The sequence below is a fragment of the Giraffa tippelskirchi genome, chromosome 11 (assembly GCF_054371585.1).
Source record: "Giraffa tippelskirchi isolate mGirTip1 chromosome 11, T2T-mGirTip1v1.2.pri, whole genome shotgun sequence".
Taxonomy (NCBI): Eukaryota; Metazoa; Chordata; class Mammalia; order Artiodactyla; family Giraffidae; genus Giraffa; species Giraffa tippelskirchi.
In genome coordinates this window covers 91,725,764-91,746,757 of record NC_137285.1, presented here as the reverse complement: position 1 = coordinate 91,746,757, position 20,994 = coordinate 91,725,764, and the positions used below count along the sequence as shown (strand labels likewise).

The 20,994-nt window shown below is 38.1% G+C and overlaps 2 protein-coding genes across 10 annotated transcripts in view; one reads left to right on the top strand and one right to left on the bottom strand.

Annotated features, from left to right (window-relative positions):
• Positions 1-6,480: 6,480 nt before the first annotated feature.
• Positions 6,481-15,233, bottom strand: CWC15 (CWC15 spliceosome associated protein). 6 transcript variants are annotated; one of them, XM_081545477.1, is made up of 7 exons: positions 15,079-15,233; positions 13,704-13,842; positions 12,980-13,092; positions 12,303-12,391; positions 11,078-11,191; positions 8,497-8,615; positions 6,481-6,946 (listed from the first exon to the last, which is right to left on the bottom strand). In XM_081545477.1, exons 2-7 carry the CDS (start codon positions 13,832-13,834, stop codon positions 6,817-6,819), a joined length of 696 nt encoding a protein of 231 aa, XP_081401603.1. In that variant the 5' UTR covers positions 13,835-13,842; positions 15,079-15,233; the 3' UTR covers positions 6,481-6,816. The 6 variants fall into 6 exon arrangements, with proteins under 6 accessions (XP_081401603.1, XP_081401606.1, XP_081401604.1 ...); XM_081545480.1 differs by having other exon boundaries at positions 11,078-11,188; XM_081545478.1 differs by having other exon boundaries at positions 15,144-15,233.
• Positions 15,234-15,389: 156 nt separating this feature from the next.
• LOC145527436 (lysine-specific demethylase 4D-like) overlaps positions 15,390-20,994 on the top strand; it is a 29,653-nt gene continuing 24,048 nt past the window's right edge. For 2 of the 4 annotated variants that reach the window (XM_081545470.1, XM_081545471.1), the window contains exons 1-2: positions 15,390-15,720; positions 17,323-17,416. The gene's annotated coding sequence lies outside the window, so the exon portion shown is untranslated. Of the gene's footprint in view, positions 15,963-17,322; positions 17,417-20,994 lie in introns of all 4 variants that reach the window. The other 2 variants (XM_081545469.1, XM_081545472.1) reach the window with 2 other exon arrangements.

The window sequence follows — 20,994 nt, the reverse complement described above, 5'->3', positions numbered from 1 at the left end:
TAACTATGTAATATTTAATATTAATATGATATTGGTGAAAAAGATAGTTTAGGTCAAGACAGAAACAAGATAATACAATGTTTCCCAAACTAGGACAAAAATCTGTATCTACTGGAGAGCTTTGAAAAATATGGATGCCTGGGTGTTAGCCACTAAGATTTTGATTTAACTGGATTGGGCATGGCCTCATCAGTGTTGCTCAAAGGTCCCAGGTAGTTCTAATGTGCAGCCTGAGAATGTGAAGGTTGAGAATCATGAGGATATAGAAGCAAAGTTCAGAGAATAAAAAGACATCTTGATTTCCAAAATTAAGCAAAAAAATAAAAACGTCAGTGAAATAATTGAAACAGAAATAGTAGAAAATGCCCTAGAAAGTATAACAAAAAGACAGAGACCAAAGTATGAGAAAAAAATGAAGGACAGAAGTGTTAGTTTACCAAGGAGTTGGAATTCTGAACAATAAGAACAGAGGAAGTGGAGAAAACAGATTTTCAGAGGGATGAGAAATTTTACTAGACCTATAGGCTGTGAATCACCAAAGGATTCACTGAGAATCAAACATAATAAGTGGTGATAGACACACAGCTAGCTATATCACTGGGGAATTTTGGAACAGCAAACAGAATATCCCAAGAGACTGCAGAGATTCAAAACAAAACCAAAACTAGGACATATATAAAAGAACACAAAAATGATTGGCATCAGCATTTTCAAGAAGACTGAAATGTAGAAGAAAATGGAACAAAGTATTTAAATTCTAAGAGAAGTTTGTTTTAAGCCACACGCCTCAATACTTTGGCTACCTGATGAGAAAAACCGACTCATTGGAAAAGACTCAGATGCTGGGAAAGACTGAAGGCAGAAGAGAGCAACAGAGGTTGAGATGGTTGGATGCCATCACCGACCTAATGACGTGTGTTTAAGCAAACTCTGGGAGATAGTGAAGGACAGGGAAACCTAGTGTGCTGCCGTCCACGTGGTTGCAAAGAGTCGGACACGAGTTAGTGACTGAACAACTACAACAGAAAAACTATCAGTTGAATGTTTGTGTGTGTGTGTGTGGCGGGGGGAGAGGGTGAGGTGGGTAGAATAAACTTAGATGTCTACATAAGGGACTCAGATATGTTACCCCTCACCCATCCTTTCCTAGGAAGTTATTTCAGGATGTACTCCATGAAAAAAATGGGGGGCACAAATTAAGGAGGAAGTAGCTGTGGGACACTGAAAATAGGGCATTCTACGTGGGAAAGCGTGCAAAGCTGACCCATAATTACACTCATGGTGGGACTACTGCTCCATCTGGAAGGCTCTGGGAAAGAGAGAGAGGACTTGACTGCTTATCTCATATACTGCAATAATTTTTAGAAAGTGAAGATAAATGAAGACAATAGAGAAGAAAAGAAAGTCACTATGAAACTCTAAGAAAACAAAAAAGCCAAGTAAGAAAAATTAATCATAATACAGGCATTTTAAGTACTTTGAGCTACCAAATCTTTTTAAGTAAGTAATTTAGCTTTTTACAAAATGTTTCCTGCTTTCAATGTCATTCATAGAAAGTCCATCTCAACTCAAACACGTATTTTAGCCATATTTTTCACCAGTACATTTATTTAGTTTTTTCCTTTAAATCTTTAAACCACGTGATATTTATCCTGGCGGACTTGTGAAGTAGCTATAGGGGAACAGCTCTGTGCTGGCCCCCAGGACAGCACACGTCTTCCGTCCATTAAGACGCCTGGGCAAGTCTTAAATGCAGCTAATCTGTATCCTGGCAGAAAGCCTTGGGAGCCTGAGCTGCTACAGGGTTATTTATCGCTCGATTCTCAGTCTTTTAAGGGGTGCTTCCCATGGCCAAGTTCTGATGAGGCCTGAGGCTTTCTGCCTCACCTCCGCAATAGCACAGCTGGAAGCTCTGAAACAAAATGCGGCTGACTGACCTTGGCCTCTCTGCACCAAGGTGTCTGGCTTTAGTGTTGCCATCACCTGGTCCCTTTTGTTTCCGGGTTTCCCTGCACAAGGGGCCCATGGCTGCTTCCTCCCACTGACTTTGAAAGTACTAAATCATCTGAATCTAAAAAGGGCTTCTTTCTTTACTGGCTGAATTATCTGTCTTCCTCTGGCCTTGTGTTTAACACTAGCATGTATTTTCTACCTAATTTATTCATTAACTTTACTGACACCATTTACTGAATAGTTCATTCTTTCTTCGTTGATTTTTTTTTTTTTTTTGAAGTATAGTTGATTTACAATGTTGTGTTAGTTTCAGGTATATAGCAAAGTGATTCAGTTATATTAATACATATACATGTATCCTTTTTCAAATTCTTATCTATTACAGGATATTGAATATGGCTCCCTGTGCTATACAGTACGTCTTTGTTCTCTATTTTATATATTGTAGTGTGTATATGTTAATCCCCAACTCCTAATTTATCCCTCCCCTACTCTTTCCCCTTTAGTAATCCTAAATTTTTCTATGTCTGTGAGTCTATTTCTGTTTTGTAAATAAGTTCATTTGTATCTTTTTTTTTAGATTCCACATATGTGATATCATGTTATATGATATTTGTATTTCTCTGAATTATTTCGCTTAGTACTGATGATCTCTAGGTCCGTCCATATTGCTGCAAATGACTCCGTTGATTTCCTTGTTAAGATTTTTCTCATCTACAAAATTATTTTATGTACCTCATTTGTGTTCAGACTTTTTATGTTCCATTTTTTTCCATCTCTCTGTTCTGTTGCGAGCACCACAGTAATTTTTGTAAATTTCTAATACATTAAAAAAAATATTTATCTACTTTTAATTAATTGATGATTGCTTTGCAATATTGGTTTGATTTCTGTCATCAACATGAATTAACCATAGGCGTACAATGCCCCCTCCCTCTTGAATCTCCCTTCCACCTGCCGCCCACCCGCACCCCTCTAGCTTATCACAGAGCCCCGGTTTGAGCTCCCTGGGTCATACAGCACATTCCTGTTGGCGGTCTGTTTACATATTAGTGTGTGTGCTTCCATGCTACTCTCTCCATTCACCTCTCCCTCTCCCTCTTCTCCCCAACCCTTGTCGATAAGTCTCTTCTCTGTCTGCATCTCCATTGCTGCTCAGCAAACATGTTCATCAGTACCACCCTTCTGGATTCCATATATATGCATTAACATATAATATTTGTTTTTCTCTTTCTGACTTACTTTGTATAATAGGCTCTAGATTCATCCACCTCATTAGAACAGACTCAAATGCGTTCCTTTTTATGACTGAGTAGTATTTCATTCTGTATATGTACCACAGCCTCTTTATCCATTCCTCTGTCAATGGACATGTAGGTTGCTTCCATGTCCTAGTTATTGTAAATAGTGCTGCAGTGAATAATGGGGCACATGTGTCTTTTTCTGTTTTGGGCTTTTTGTACATTTTTTTTTTTTAATTGGTGGGGAAAGTCCCTCTCACTATATTTCCTTGCCAGATTTTTCCCTGGCTATTCTTACGAACTTATTTTAACAGAAAAATGTTAAGCAATTTAGTCACAATATCAATTAAAAATATCCAAACCTCCTGAAATTTCATAAAATTTTGTAGGGGTTGGAGAACTTGTATCTTCCATTGTTGAGTCATCCCATCCAGGAATATATATTTTGCTACATTTATTGTTTTTTATGAATGCCCTGCAGTGGAATATTACGCACATTTCCTATTAGGTTTATGACTATACATTTTACATTTTCTGTAGCTTTCTTGACAGAGATGATTTTCCGGCATTTTCTTATTGTTTGTCAAAGGCTTTAAACAGGAAGGTGGCAAGGGAGCAGCTCTTCCGGGGCTGGAGGGAGGCAGGGAGCCTGGTCTGTAGGGCCCACTGCCCAGGGCTCACGCTTCGAGGCTCTGTGAGCTTTGCCACTTCTGTTATCTCAGTTTTCTCCTCATCCACAGCTTTTTCTTCCACTGGGGCTTGTTTGAAGTCAAGGCTTCCTTCCAGAGAGTGACTCAACGCCCAGTGCTGATTTAACCTACACTCTGGAAATAGGCCTCTGAGGCCAAGAGTTAGACGTTCAAGGTGGTGTGAGCCTTGAGGAAATTTCAGGAGGACATGAGAACCCTTCCCTGTGACAAAGTCAGAAGGTTGTAACTGATTCACCTTGCTGTACATCTGAAACTAACACAACTTTGTAAATCAGATGTATTTCAATTCCAAAAAATAAAAAAGGTTTATAAACCTCTATTTCACTTGTTTCTATTAGTTTCTTTCTAAAAAAAAATATGTTATTTATTTGACTGTTCTGGGTCTTAGTTGCAGCTTGCAGGCTCTAGTTCCTTGACCAGGGATTGAACCTGGACCCCTTGCTTTGGGAGCACGTAGTGTTACCACTGGATCACCAGGGAAGTCCCTAGTGGGTTTTTAATCCTAGTAACCAAGCAAAACCAATCAATCCCTGTTGAGGCCATATTTATAACCCAAGGTAAACTCTGAAGGGTTGAGAGGGTGCTCAGTCACATCCGACTCTTTGTGATTCCATGGACTGTAGCCTCCCAGGCTCCTCTGTCCATGGGATTCTCCAGGCAAGAATACTGGAGTGGGTTGCCATTTCCTTCTCCAAGCAGTTAAGAGGATGGGTTGCAAATAGACACTGCAAGGTTTGAATCTTGGCCTTATTCTCTTAAAGATTTATGACTTGGCTTGTTCTTAAATTTCTCTTAGAAACTTCAATTTCCTTGTTTATAAAACACAGAAAATAATGACGCCTGCCTTACAGGGAGCAGTGTTGATTACATGCATGTAGTACATTTGATGAAATGTTAGCTAGTTAGCTTTAGTGGAACCCGAGGTGACAGAGCTGGGCTTCACATTCAGGTCCATCTTGCTTCCAAGTCCCAGCTCTTGGCGGGATTAGATGGTTTCCTCAGTCACACCAATGCAAGATGTGTTGCAAGAACGTTAGGCATTTTTGCTAGGAAGGTTGTTACTGGCTTTATAAATCTGAGAGCTGAAACTGTACCATTTATATGTGTCCTTGATCTATGACCAGTTACATAATGTTGTCTCACACTGGAAAATATTAGGAAAATGGATAATCATTGAAATTAGGTTTACTGATTCTTCCTGAACTTATTGGGCTCCAATAGGTTATCTGAAGTGTATATCACAGTAAGGGTGCACCTAAATTGTGCCCTTGGGTGTGAGTTATAAGCCTTTTATATACTAAAAAGAAGTTTTAAGATTAATTGCTGCTTCTTTTCCTCAAGACTTTACCCATAATCCCAAGAACTAGTTTTGGGATCTAAATAACGCTTCTCACTTCTGTAAGCACATTTTCACATAGTTTTAGGCACTCAGATGTGTCCCACCATGTATTAATGCTGATCCAATCACTCAGCCTGAATTTCATTTCCTTAGCTTTGAGTAACCCAGTATTTCCTTCCTATGTAAACATTGCTATGAAGAAAATTGAAAATGAATGTGAAGGCACTTTGGAAATTGAAAGTTGGAGATAAAAACATTTCAGTATTATTAAAGGCTTTTAAAAAAACACTAGTCAAGGGACTTTCCTAGTGGTTCAGTGGCTAATAAGACTCCGTGTTCCCCATGCAGGGGGCCCGGGTTTGATTCCCTGTCAGGGAACTAGATCCCACAACTAGGACCCAGCACAACCAAATTAAAAAAAAAACAAAAAACACACTTGTCAAGGTATTCGAATGTCAATGTAAATTGCTCAGTTGGGAAAAACCCAAAATCACAGGGCATAAACTTGGTCAAGACCTGGGCTGTAATTCCAGTTCTCCTCTGGACTCATTAACCTGTGTCCAAGCTTCCACTGGGGATCCTAGAGAAGGGAGTTTAAATAAATGCCAGTGATAAATAATAAGTAATTTTTCCTTTAAAGGTTTTACCTTTAACCCTACCAAGCCAACATCATTTACAACAGAGGAATCCTATGAATGGGTCTCTATCTGTAAAGGATTCCATTTCCAGTCTCACATTTTCTATCAAAATGACCACCTTAAAAATCCTAGCCAAGGTTTAGAGAAACTTCATTTCCCAGCTGCGTGAACACTCCCACTTCCCGTATCCATATCCTCGTATTTCCAAAGGCTTTATTTCATATATTGTTTGATGTTCAACTCTCTCAGGCTTTGCATCTAGTGAGTGTCAGTGTGCAAACTCTCTCACTCAAGAGAAGCATGGCAGCTGAGCATCTAGAACACAGGTGAATGCCACTCCTGGGCACACTTAAGCAGCTCTTGTCTGGGGCTGAGAGAAAGGGGCAACCCCAAAAGTGAGAGGTACCCCATGCTCCCTCATACACACACTGGGGGTGCTTTCTGCTTGACAACACTCCTCTGTACCAACACAGTGGTCCAAATTGGAATCCCTTTAATCTTTCATCACACTTTTCAAAAGACAGAGGAGATATCATGAATTAACTGACTTGAGATATGAGGAGGAAAAGTTAACATACAAAGAAATACAACACACAGAAGAAAATATGCAATGTTTTATTAGCTGCATACATTTCAACAAACAAGTCGGGGACACAGATTGGGCTGTTTAGATTATTAAAAATATTTATTACAAGCAGGTTTCTTTTCCCATATTTATGAGAAAACACATGACTGGAAATATTGAGCTGGAAACTGGGTTAAACCAATTCCCAAGTCCTTATCAAGTAATTAATCAATAAAGGAAAAGATACTTTGAAACTAAAAATTAGGGAAGCCTATACACAATTTAGATAGGGGTGGGGAGGGAAAAATAAATCAAAATGAAGTCAGATCGTTTACATTTTATAGCCTTCAATTCAGCACATAAAACTGTACTATTTAATGTATTTCTCCATGAACTTTTTGTGAAATTCAGATCGAAGCGTATCATTTACAAATCTTTTGTCTTTCTTCTGATCATCTACACCTTTTGCACAGTTCTTGAAGACAACGTCATCATCCCACCTGAAAGAAAAAAAAATAGAACAATCTTACAACACCTGTATCAAGAGATAAAAGTATCATGTGAACTGCAAAGCTTACTCATGCTCAACATGCACATCATTTGATGCTGCAATTATACCCAAAAGAATAAGTAATTTTTAAAAGGTGGTTGGCTTGCTTTTTTATAACAGGAAGGGTAATCCCTATTTATGACCAATCTAGACAGCATATTAAAAAGCAGAGATATTACTTTGTCAACAAAGGTCCATCTAGTCAAGGCTATGGTTTTTCCAGTAGTCATGTATGGATGTGAGAGTTGGACTATAAAGAAAGCTGAGCACCGAAGAATTGATGCTTTTGAACTGTGGTGTTGGAGAAGACTCTTGAGTCCCTTGGACTGCAAGGAGATCCAACCAGTCCATCCTAAAGGAAATCAGTCCTGAATTTTCATTGGAAGGATTGATGCTGAAGCTGAAGCTCCAACACTTTGGCCACCTGATGCAAAGAACTGACTCCTTTGAAAAGACTCTGATGCTGGGAAAGATGGAAGGCGGGAGGAGAAGGGGATAACAGAGGATGAGAAGGTTGGATGGCATCACCGACTCGACAGACACGAGTTTGAGCAAGCTCTGGGAGTTGATGATGGACAGGGAAGCCTGGTATGCTATGGTCCATGGGGTCGCAAAGAGTGGGACACGACTGAGCAACTGAACTGAATCCCTATTTTAGACTATACACAACATTCTTATTATCCCTCCAGTATAAGAAACTTTGAGTTAAAAAAAGCAGAAATTGCATAAGTATTTCATGTTTTTCGGTCTAAAACAAAGAGGCAGCACCTGGTACTACCCTGATTAGTATGGACAGGTCTCAAGGATAACCGGGCAAGTCACTATAGTTAGATTATGCGGTTTTAAGGATTTTATATACACTCTGTTACCATTTAACAATTTAGGACAAAAGAAGAAACTATTAGGGTATAATAATTAAGGCTCATATGTTGGCCCACATCTAAATTAACCACAAGGAAAGAGAAGCTGAAGAGTATTTGGTTGGCTTTCATAATGTATAAACTTAAAAAAAAAAGAAAAACAAAAAAACAACAGGCAGCCTCGGATCGGCTTAAATACATGTTTTAGAGAAAATAAAGACTACTATTTCAAAATATCATTTAGCATATAAAACACAAACTCATGTATACAATATATGGGTTCTCATCAACATGTATCAAATGAAAGCCTATACAATGTGTGTGTTTGTGTGTGGATGTATGCGTGTCAGAGGAAACTGCACATGGAAAACCAGCAAAGAACATGGGCATCTTTGAAAAGTGTTCTACGTCATCACTGGTGCAGTGCAGAGAAATGTGAAAAGCTGAGCAGAGCTAGGTCAAATGTGATCTGTGTATTAAGACATGTTTCAAACTCCAAACATTCCTATCTGCACCAAACAAGGTAGGACCACCATATAGTTTAATACAATCAAAAAACTACACATACAACTTGTATTTTATATATAATCTGTATTGTATACATATACATAAAATCTCCAACTTATTTACTGTACAATACCTTCTTTTAACTTTGAAGTTGGCCTGAGGCTGGGATGGGCCAGTGAGATTAAGAAGAGGGTTTCCACTGAGAATGTTTTCCATGCGAATCCTTTCTTCTTCAGCTTTTTGTTCTTGTTCCTGTCAACGATATGGGAAGATTCATAAGTAAAAGATTCATTTACTTATATTAACTCTGGTGTCAATCTTATTATAACTCATATTTTAAAAGACTGTTAGGATTTTTAGAGAGAGATGGGATAAGCATCAAGATAGCCTTGTTTTTGTTTTTAAAGATATACCAAAAAAGACTCACTTATTGAGACAATTTGGCACTTTCATTTTAAATATTTCATGTTTGTTATCATTCATGAGTCTCTTTCTGACTTTGAAATTCTTGAGTTGCATATTTAAACATATTTTCTTTCTTGAATTACATACAAAATTACATAATTGCTTAGGGAGTATATCAGTAAACATTCTAATCATTTAAGAACATGTTCAACATCAAAAAGACACATTTAGCAAAGCAATTTATCTCAATTTCTAAAGAAGGGTTAATATAGCCGATTATAAATAATCTTTTGACTCACTAACAATGTAAACTTGCATTTCTAGGACTGGTGACAAGTTATTATTAACCAAGAACAATTTCCCATTATTTCCTTTAGGGTTATTGGTTGATTGGCACACAGAGCACTGGGGGGAAAAGGTGCCGACTCTTTCCATCCTCAAGTACCAGGTACACTGTTTCATGACCACAGGTATACAGGTGGACAGCCTGTGGTTTACTCCAATCCAAACCATCTTGTTTTGTAAATATGTTTTACTGAACAGTCTCATTCATTTATTCATGATTCCTATGGCTGCTTATCCTACAATCGGCTGTGCTGAAAAGTTGTGACAGAGGCTATGTGGTCTGCAAGCCTAATATAGTTATTATGTAGTCCTTTATAGTAAGTTTCCCAGTCCCTGACATAGGCTGACTGGTTTGAAAATGTTTCGAAACACCTCAAAAGTCAGCCGCTAGAAAGCAAGACAGGGAAATAGGTACAGAACTGTCATCTGACTCCAAAAAACACCAACACATTTTTGTACAAAGAAATCAGATGCATCTTGCAAAATTGCCAAGACCTTCTAAAATGTTTATGCTCCTTAAATAAATGTTTATGCTCCAAATGCATTTAATTGTCTCTTTCTGTATCCACAGCTGTTAGGAAGGCCAAAAGAATTTGGAATGGAACAACTGCCCTCTTGTGGTGTGCAGGCATAGGAATGGTCTTACAGTTCTATTGGAGTTTTGCTATCCTATGCCAAATTTTGACACGAATTGGATCTTTAATGTTTTTATTCTTCCAATCTGAATTCCAGCTGTCTTCAAAGCCTATCCCCCAATTCTACGACTTTTCTCAATTCTTCCCTGGCCCTTCTGACCCACGTGAATTCTACCTCTCTAGGTTCCAAGCATTAACCTACATCAGTCTTTTCCCTTTTTTTAAACAGAACAATTCTTGTTCAAATAAAATCTTACATAGAAGCCCACTTAAAAAAAAATTTTGCTCCATTCTGGTTGAAAGTGGAGGCAGATAGATCTACTTGAGGGTCTCACAGTGTGTCAAATTCAACATGTTCCAGACAGAACTCATTTCTTTTCTCTCCACTGAAGCATGCCCATCCTTCTACGTTCCCTGAGTTAGTGTATGGCACTCACACAGACCCAGGAACTGCCATAGCTAAACTGGTCATTTTTCTTTGGTCAGTTTTATCTCCCTGATAGTTAACATCTCTCAAATTCAACTCCTAGCATGCAAGATTCTCGTAACAGGATATGAGGATTATTGAAGCAGCCCTCTAATCAGTTCTTTCTTGCATCCTCCACACTTCGGCCAGAGGACTCTTTCTAAAATGCACCCCAGCCTTACCGTCTCCTGTTGAAATCAACTAGTTCTGCATATCCTTTGGGACAGAGTTCACGCCGTTCGCATTGGTCTACAAGCGGTCAGTGCACGCACTCACTCTTGCCTCTTAAGTCTTCTCTCTTGTTGTTACTACTATGGGTAGTTATGTAATAAAGGTACATACCATGGATCCTATTTAATTTATCTAACTGTCTTTGAGTTAGACATTCTTTTCTTCCAAATGGAGAGACTGTGGGGACTCAGAGAAGCTAGGTTACATTAAATTTATTGACAGATGGCCTCAGCAAGTGCCTGGAAAGAAGGCTGGGGCAGAAGACGAGAACAGAGGTAAAGATGGCTTCATTATACCTGTGGGTTCTTCCTAGATAATGACTACATCTAGTCATCTTTGATTCTTCTGACACTTAACAGACATTGACTTAATGTCTGTTGAACAAATAAATGAGTGAAGAACAATTTAATGACTAGGCCTAAAGCTTGTTTGAACCATTTCAAAAGAATTTCTAACATAACTAGGAGACTTAGAATGTCACAGAAATTACCAGATTTATAGACCCAAGGTGCTATAATATCTAGACCTGGCAAGGATGATGTCTAATATAAGGTGCTACTACTTGACTTAAAAAATATTTCTACTATAATTTATGTGAGAAGATGTAAAAACATTTAATATGTTGGTTTTACCTTCCTGGCCTGCTCTTCAGCTCTTTCTTTTTTAATTTTTTCAAGCTCTGCAAGAAGAGCTGCAGTATCGTCATCATCACTCTCCTCTTCAAAATCTTCATCTTCATCTTCCTCCTAAAAAAGAATGGTGATGGCAAAGGAGGTTAGACACAAAATAGGCATAAGTCATATTTTTTCCATAAAAATGGCACTTATCGAATCTCTGAGCAGGATTAATTTTCCCAGTGGGAAAGATAAATGTAGCTAAATACAATTAGAATCAGCAACCAAACAAAAAGTAAAATAAAACCTCACAAGTAGCTTATGACTACTTACTAAAATGTATTTTAAAATGTATTTTAGACATTATAGCAGCAAATAGTATTTTTCAAATTTACATGATCAAATAAGAATTTACATATGCAAATAACTGTAAAACTGGAAAAGGAACACTTTACACTGATACACACTAACTATACATACTTTGACCCTGAGGGTCAAAACACTTTTATATTGCTCAAAACAACTAGGAAGTAAGAATAATTGGAAGTACAAAACAGGGTACTAAATTCTCAGAGTAAAATAATTTCAAATGAATAATCATTAAATCTCACTTAAAACTGAGTTTCGTATACTGAATTACTATGTCAATTTTTAATTTAGTCTATCAATTCTAGAATTACTAACACATATATGCTTAATTAGATGCTACCCTTGAAGACTTTTCTCTGTATGTAGAAAACTGCAAATTTAGTGAGTCGGGGGGGGGGGTCCCACTAAATGTGAATGTTAATGAAAGTGCCAATCCTTACAAACCTTCCACTTAGATCACATGCCTCCCTAAACACAGAGGGAGCCATTATGCCCACTGAACATGTGGAAGGGGCAACACTGGTTGAGAATACAGAAAGGTCCCTACGTTCACTGGAGGTGATGCTATTGATGAAGAGCCCAGTCTGAAGAGGCAGAGCTATCCAATTTCCATGGTTTAATACAGGGAATTATTTTTTAGGGAAGCACACCTTTCTGGCTCTCCAGAGATCAAACTTGAAATCTGACTAACAAGATAATGCTTTTTTTGTTTTAAAATAAACTATAAAGTTTAGCTCTGAAGTCAGAGCTGTAACTGAATAACAGTAAGTAAATACAAATTGCTTCTTAAAGCTAAAAAAGTAAATTAAAAAGTATTTCAGAAAAATGGTGAGTAAATTACTACATGGAGATGAGAGAAGGAAGTAAAACATACATCTGTTAGGGGGTCATCTGCATCAAGGTTGGCAGCAGGAATCTGGTCCAATCGGGGCTTCTTTGACACTGAAGAGGAGGTTGTGTGTTCTGGAAGAAAACAAACATTAGTTAGCTCACTGAATCAAATCCTGCATTTCCTGTAACATTTTAGGGACTTGTGGGCACAGACAGCTTAGGTCTTAAACCTGACAGTAGGGATTATAACAACAGTGGCAGGCAAATAAGTCTTTGACAAATATTTGCTGAATGAGTTAACAAAAGTACTGATTTTAGTATGGGAACTGTGGCCTCAGGAAATTTAGGATACAGTTTACACATGCTAGAAATAAAAATGGAAGAATTTCATCGACAGAAACCATGGGGACTTAAAAAGTCTGGCTGCTGTAAATAGTCAAAAACTCCTTAATCTGAATTGAAACAATGGTTGCTAAATATCCCCTAGTTCTAATAAGAAGCGTAAAAAGATGAAATTGGCATCAATTTCATTATCGTCTCTAATCCAATCCAATGTAATCTAATCCAATCAATCCAATCCAATCTAATCTTTCAAGAAACTGCTATAGCTCTTACCCAATTTTAAAAGCAAACAAACAAAATAATCCATTCCTATTACTACATGAAAGAAAAACTGTCAACATAACGTTATGAGAGAAATGTCTAGGGTAGTGTTGGTACCCCGGGTTGGCCGATCTCTGTTTTTCTCTCTTGCAGCAGCTCTCTCTCTCTCTTCCAACTCTCTCCTGAAGTCACGGTTTCGAACCTCTTCAGGGGCATCCTGAGTGGTCTGTCTAAAGTAGAAACAAAACAAGGCAAAGTTACTTCTAAAAAACAAACGGCTGTAATAATGAAAGACAATTCAAGAAACACAACTTCATCCTGAGTCCCTAAAGCATAAAACTCCACTAGGGGAATCAACAAGATAATCAGTCTAATCCGAAGGTTACTAAGAGGCATCCTGTGATGTCAAAAACCTCAAACTAAATCAACAAACTTTAAGAACCTCAAACTAAATCAACATACTTTCCCATAGTAAGGCAGCAGGTTGATCAAAATGCCTTTACTTTTTGTTAGTATGCTAACTCAGGGCTTGTTACAGCAAGACTTTTAATGTCATACTGATTAGTACTGATAGTGCTTTCTCCTCCTGACAGAAATGTATTATTAGTCATTGTTCAATCTACATACAGAAATTCCTGGTTAACTGGAATTTCTGCTTAAGGAATATCTGGTAGCACTTTAAAATCATGGAGTACAATTTTGGTGTCAGAAACACTACATTCTACTCCTATGAAAATAGATAACTTGAGTGATAATAACCCAAACACACTATCTCATGACCACATCATTTAACAGATTTGGTCTTGCCTGTGAAACAAGAAAAAATAAAAGGCTTCATTACCTATATTTTATCTTTGTATGAGAAGGTAGATCTCTGCTTGAATACTGCTTTGAGAGTTGGCTCAAATCACCCTCACCTTTTCCTCTTCCACCTCTTGCAGGTTCAAAAGTTGGCCGAGCTGCTGTTGTCATCTTTTATGCTTTGAAGAAAAACAGTGCCAAGTTATTTTCCATATGACAAACTCTCATTTTGAAAAGCATTAATCAATATCCATCCTTGTGAAATAATTTCCCGAGCTCATTCCCTCAAACATCTGTGACTCCTGGCAAGCCACCAAGTTTAAGTTTCTGTCATCTGTGGAATAGGGATATTCTCATAAGATTATTAAATCAGGAGACTTGACACATCAAAACCCTTGTAAAATACAGTATAACTATGTCTGAGTTTTAAACATCTCCACTCAAACTCATGCCACCAGACTCCTTACTCCCATTTCATCTAAATCTCACACAGCAGAACAGGCTAACAACTACAAAAGCAAAGACATCTTTAAAAAAAAAAAAAATCACTGACAAAGTTACTGAGTGTTCTGGTAAAAAAGTGTGCTCAATCTCAATGACAGTTACATGGGCAAATATCTCCAACAATCTTTTGTTGATCAAATTTCTTCCAGCAGCAGCCAACATAATATAAGTCAGATCTTTTGCAAGTTACAATTTAAGACATGCTGGAAACACAGGAGCCCACCCTCAAAGGACTTTGCTAACCAAAAATTAGGGACCCGTTTGTGGTTACCGAAACACCCTCAAGCGTCAGAGAAGCAAGTTTGTCAGGGGAAAACTGGGGGAAATGAGACACTTCTCTAGATTTTCCGGAAAAAAAAGGGGGGTGGAGAGGGATGTATCCAGAGAGACAGAAACAGGGTTGCAGGCCGCTGGGGAGCATCGCCGCCTCCCCCCTACAGAGTCATTCCTGGGGCGGGGAGTTCACCTCCGGGCTGTCACCGGGAACCCGCTGACTCTTCACCCCTATCCCAGGGGGCGAGGAGCGGCCCTCTGCAGAGCCGCCTTGGCGCTGCGCTCTCGGCTGCCGGCCGGAGACCAGGGACACGGTCGCCAGGCGCCGAGCCCCACCGCTCGTCTGCAGCTCGGCCTCCTCCGCCAGTGCTGGCTCTCTGACTCCACCCCTAGCTGCCCCTTCCGGCCCCAACCACCCGTCGGCAGCTGCGGGGCTTCCGCGGCCTAAACCCGGCTAGCTGACTCCGCCCCCAGCTGCCCCTTCCGGCCCCGCCCACAGGCCGCTTTCCCCGTCCCGCCCCTCTGGGGCCCGCTCGGTCCGCACTGGTTTCTCGGCCTCCGCCCCCAACTGCCCCTTTCTGGCCCCACCCACACTCGACTTTCCTCATCTGGAGCTCTGGCGCCTCCACCGCCCGTACCGGGTTCTCTGCCTCCGCCGCCAACTGCCCCTTACGGTCCAACCCACAGTCCGCTTTCCTCTTGCCACTCACTTTGGCCGAGCTCCGACGCCGCTGCCTCCGGAGATCATACAGACGCCATCATGACTCTCCGCTCCCAGAAACCTCTGCACCCCGGGGCAAAAAGCCCAAGACCCGGAAGCAAACCCCGAGCTCTTCAGCCGCCCTTCGGAGGCGGAGGCAACGACCAATCAGCGGAGACCAAGGTGGAAGTCGAAGTGACGACGCCAGGGGCGGGGCTGAAACGGCCTAGGGGGCGGGCATTTGAAATCAGTGCTTTAGAGTAGAACCTGAATGTCGTTTTATATCTTCGAGAGCCAATTAATATCTCTCCCGTCTTTTCCTTTCCCGACCCCCTCCCAGACTCCTTCATTCCGGTACTGCGTGAACAGAGAGCCCCGTAGCCGACACCAAGTCCCCGGCTAGCGAGAGAGCATAGAAAAGGATTACACCAAACTGTTTAAATCCAACGGCTCCTGCTTCCTTTCTCCTGAGCTAGACCCAACAAGCCTAGAGAGTTGGGCTACGGAAAGTAGTATTTGCATTTAATTGGATATGAAGAAAGAACAAATATGTACGGGGGCAACCACGATCTTTATAAAGGTACCATTCCTGCAAAAATATTAGTCTTCACAGCGAAGGTTGTATACGTAATGTTCGTTAAAATTTTTACTTTTAAAAAAAGCCTAAGTTCTAGTGGGAGGGGAAGTGTCACTACTTACAGAGATTCATTTATATACTAACCGACATTGAACGTTTAGAACGGTGGGCCCAACTGCCAGGAGCCGTAGAGGCAGTTACTATTGTAAGATGGCTACTCATGCGTTAGGTGAAGTTTTCATAAGGTAACGAACAGGAAAATAAAAAAATCACCAGTCGTCCTAACTCCTTCCCCCACCAAAAGCCCTCTGGGAGCAGGGATTTTGTTTGCCTTTTTAGTTCATCTTAGTATATAATCACATAATCCTTGGCCACAGTAGATACTTAGTAAATATTTGTTAAACAAATGAAAATTCAACTCCCTCAACTTAGTTTCAAATGTAAAGAGCTCATAACATCGAACAGAAAAAAGCTTCCCCCACTCCACGCCCCGAGAACTCTTTCTTTGAACTTTAAATGAAACAGCATTAGAAAAAGCCCCTTCCCTCATAAAATTCAAGTTGCTAATCTTGATTTTTCTTACCAGAGGTATTACTCTCCTAACCTTACACATCTCAGTAAAGGACACTACCATCAGGCTAGTTACTCAAACCAGAATCCCAGGGATCCTGCTGAAATTCCTTTTCCTTCACTTTTCTCATCTAGTTTACTTGCAAGTCTTCCCAATTCTACTTTCAGCATATACCCCAAATTTGATTCCACTGCCTTAGTCCAAGCCACCATCATTTTCTACCTGGATTGTAATTGTCCCCTAATGATCTTCCTGGTCCCACTTTTCTCCCACAGTTAACTTTGCATATAAAAATGAGAGTGATCTTTTAAAATCGTGAATCAGGTAGTGTTACTCTCCTGCGTAAAAATTCACTGCACTTAGAATAATCAGATTTCTCAATGAGACCTGACGTGAGAGTTCTTAGGGTTTGGTTCCTACCTGTCTCCCTGGCTTCACTTCTAATCATTGTCCTACACACTAAGCTCTAGCCACAGGCAACACTGCATTTCTGTTTCAGAGACTAGATTTCTTTGCACTAGCTTTTCTCTGTTGTATGTGCCTCAGTATAGCTGTATTACCATTCTAAGTCTTAACTCAAAGATGACCTCCTCAGCTTTCCCCTGACATCTTCTTTTACACCCCCATCCTGCTGATACACAAATAGCATCATATCACCCTATTTTATTTTTTCATAGTACTAAACACTTCTGAATTTATTGTTTGATTGTTTATTTCCTTGTTTCTTGTCTGAGAGGCAGCATAGCAAAGTCATTAAGAGAAAGGAACCTATAGCCAGCTTGTTTTGGTTCTGAAATCTAGATCTGCCCTTTCCTAACTGTAACCTCAGGCAAGGTATTTTCCCTTTCTATGCCCTCAGTTTCCTCATGTATTAAATGGGAATAATTCTAGTTTCCACCTCATAATGTTATTATAAGTATTAAGTGAATTAATACTAGTGCTTAAAATTCACAGCAAACTATTTGCTAAACAAATGTTAATTATTATTATTATTAATAATATTTTTATTATTATTGTCTATCTTCCTGTATTAGAACATAAGTTCCAGGAAAGCAGAAACCTTGTCTCTCTTGTTCACTGATGTATCCTCTGCATGTAGAACAGTGCCTGGCACATAATAGGTGCTGAGTAAGTATTTGTTGAATGAATGAATGATTAACACACTATGAAGTGGAGGAATGACATAAATGGCAAGGTGGTAACACAAATACAGAAAACACTCCTGGTTTTTTATTAATATATTCCAACTTATCAGCCCTGAGGCAGTGACCTGGATTCATTTGTCTCCCATTCAACCACGTAATCTTTTGATCACCAACCATGATTATATAACCACCCCTGTAGTTTCATTAACACTGACTTACAATATAATTAGCCCACAAAATTAAAAGCTTTAGCTTAAATGGTCTGAAAGTATTAATAAGGAAAAGAAACTAAAAAGTTTGCTTAAAAAATTTTAAAGTATTAGTGAAAAGACAAAACTCTAAAAATTTTTTATTTAAGTGACTTGAAAATATGAGATAAAGAAAGTAAGGTTAACTTAAAAACCTAATTCACCCAGTCAGCTGGCAAAAAGCATATATAACCTCCCAAGAATCCTCATTTTAAACCGATTTCCACAAAAATCTAGGTGAGCCCTTTATTCTACCCAGCAATCCTTTTACACTGTCCTAATTGCTTATTTTCCCACACTCTGCAGTATTATAATTTGCCACATTCCCCTTTCTTCAAATCTACAGGCCTCTTCCACCCTCCTTTCCTGCATTTTGTTTCCCAGGAATGGATAGTCATCTGACTTCCCTGAGAAAATAGAAGCTGTCTTTCTCAGAGGACTCCTCATCTCTCCCCAGCAGATGTACTGAGCTGCTTTTGACTGTGTTGTTACATTGAGCTTTCCGTGGGTTAGAACAGGTGAACACGCGGTTAGGGAACCCTGATCCTCCCCCTTGTGCCCTGGGTCCAGATCCCTGCAGCCTTCCTAGAGACTGGTATCTGGCTATGTTTCCTAACCCAGTGCCTGGCACCAATAGGTGCACATAAATGTTTTCCAAATGAATGAGTGAGTTTTAACAGGAAAAAAAAAAAAAAATCACATTTTGATGCAAAAAGTTATTACCTTAATCTTTATACCTCCTTATACTTTAAAGGAGAAAAAAGTAATTTTTATTCTGCGAGTCTGAAGTCCAGGTTTAAAGTGAAGATACACCAAGACCCAGAAAGATGCTCTTTTTAGGAAAGAATCTCTAAATGAAAAATCAAGTGATTAACAGGCTCTATAAGTACTATCAGAATTTTAATTCACTCAGCCAACCCCTAAGTGGATCACAGATCTAATTCAATCAAACTTCCCTCCTCTTCCCCAATTCCAGTAAACCCTCTCATTTACAAAATTACCAGCCCACAAAGTGTGAAACTTTTGCTTGAAAATGAAGGAAAAAACCTAGTGGTCACAAGTTAGAAATCACATTTAAAAAATAAAAATATCACTGTAATAAAAATATCATAAATTTTAAAAATCACATTTAAAAAATAAAGTAATATAAATCTGAAAATGACCGATTTTATAAAAAGTTATTGCTCTAATCTGTTTTGGAAAGTGAAAGGAATACAAAAATAAGCTTGCTTTCTATCAATAAAATCCTGTTTTTAAATGCAGATGCTTTGGATACCAGAGAGATGCTTTCCCAGCAGTAACCTCAAGATGAAATTTGCTGATGATCCAGACTAGATTACTGGACCATATTATAGTTTAATCACTTCTTACTTAATCTGAGCACTTCTCTGCTTCATTAGCGAGCCAGTCTGTTATTAATTAGACAATTAAAAACAAACATTAAGAAACAGTTAAACAACTAAAATAACAGAAAATAAATGCTAGAAAAAGATATACCAGGCAAATTCTAAGCAACAACAATAAAGAACTTTATGTAGCAATATTAATTATAAAAAGTATTCTTTAGTGTAGCATTAACAAGGACACTTATATGGACATCATATTGCGTCACAGATATCTAAGATTAACAACAAATTAACATTGATACACAGAAGATTGTGTGTAGAATGTATGCTTATTGCATTTATATATGCAAATGTATTTATATATTGCATTTATATTTTATCTAAGATATTAACAACAAATTAACATTGATACACAGAAGATTGTGTGTAGAATGTATGCTTATTGCATTTATATATGCATATATATTTATATATTGCATTTATATTTGTATATAAAATCCTTTAACCAAAAAAGAGAATACACATTCTTTTTGATAAACAATGAATATGTACAAAATTTAATCAAGTATAAAGTCCATGAATAAATTTCAATAAATGCCTATGTATTATTTTTAAATGATAGTATTTAATCTTGCCAATTTTTTAACTTTATATAAATGAATCATATATGTTCTTTGGTGTTTTGTTTCTTAATGTCTATTATGTGTAGTTGTGGTATAATATATAGAATTTCACTGCATAAAAATGCATCCTATAACTTATTTTAATGGTTATGTTTTCAATGTATTATAAATAATGCCACCTTGAACATTCTTGGAAATGTGCAGAGCTGTATGTGTATACTTTTCATATATATATATATATATATCCCGTCATCAAGATAAGAATTCTCCTTGTCCCATAATCCCATTTGATACTGTACACTTGATACTGTCCAACTTTTCAATTTTAGCTCATCTGGTGAGTGCATAGTGATACCTTACTCAGGTCTTAATTTACATTTCCTTGAGTACTAATTACCTTTCATATGTTTATTGTTCATTTGGATTTCTTTTATGAGGTGTCTGTTCAGTCTTGAAATGTTTTTTTCTTATTGATTTCTGTGAGTTCTTAATACTTTGGGCAACAGTTCTCTGTCACTTATTTGTGTTGTACATAAATTTTTCATTCTTTTTCACAAGGAGCTTTATGTAGCAATATTATCAAAAGCATTCTTGAAGTAGTGTAGCATTAACAAGGATACAAATATAGACATAATACTGCATCACAGAAATCTACTAGGAAATTAGCTCCAAATTAACAACATTGATACACAGAAACAATAAGTGTATAGACATGTATGCTGATTGCATTTGGCTTTTTGGTATATTTTAACATATAAAAATTAATACCAGGGCAGTTCAATTTATTAATTTTTTTTCCTTTTTGCTTAGTGCATGGTATTTCTTGGTTAAAAAATTCTTCCCTACTTTGAGATTACATTGATATTCTGAGATATTATCTTCTGAAAGTTTTATAGTTGAGCCTTTCACAGTTCTACCAGCAGTTCATTTTTGTATATGGTATAATAGAAGAGTCTTAGACTCTGATAAAGCAAGTCTTCCCACCTTGCCCTTTTATGAGTGCTTTGCTCTTCTCTGCCTTTTGCACTTTAAGATTTAAGCTGTCTTATTCTACAAAAATACTTTCGGGATTTTGATTGAGATAATGTTGAATCTGTAGATAAGTTTAAAACCTGATGTTTACAAAATTGAGTCTTCAAATCTATTATCAGATTATGTCTTTTCCATTTATTTAAGTCTTCTTTAAGTTCTCTTAAATAAATTTATATTATCTTCATAGAAGTCTTGCAAATTTTTGTGAGCTTTAGCCTTAGATACTGTTTAATTTTTAATGCTATTGTAAATGGCATCTTAAATTTTAGTTGTCTAATTGTTAGTTGCTGGTATGTATAAAGATAATTGTTT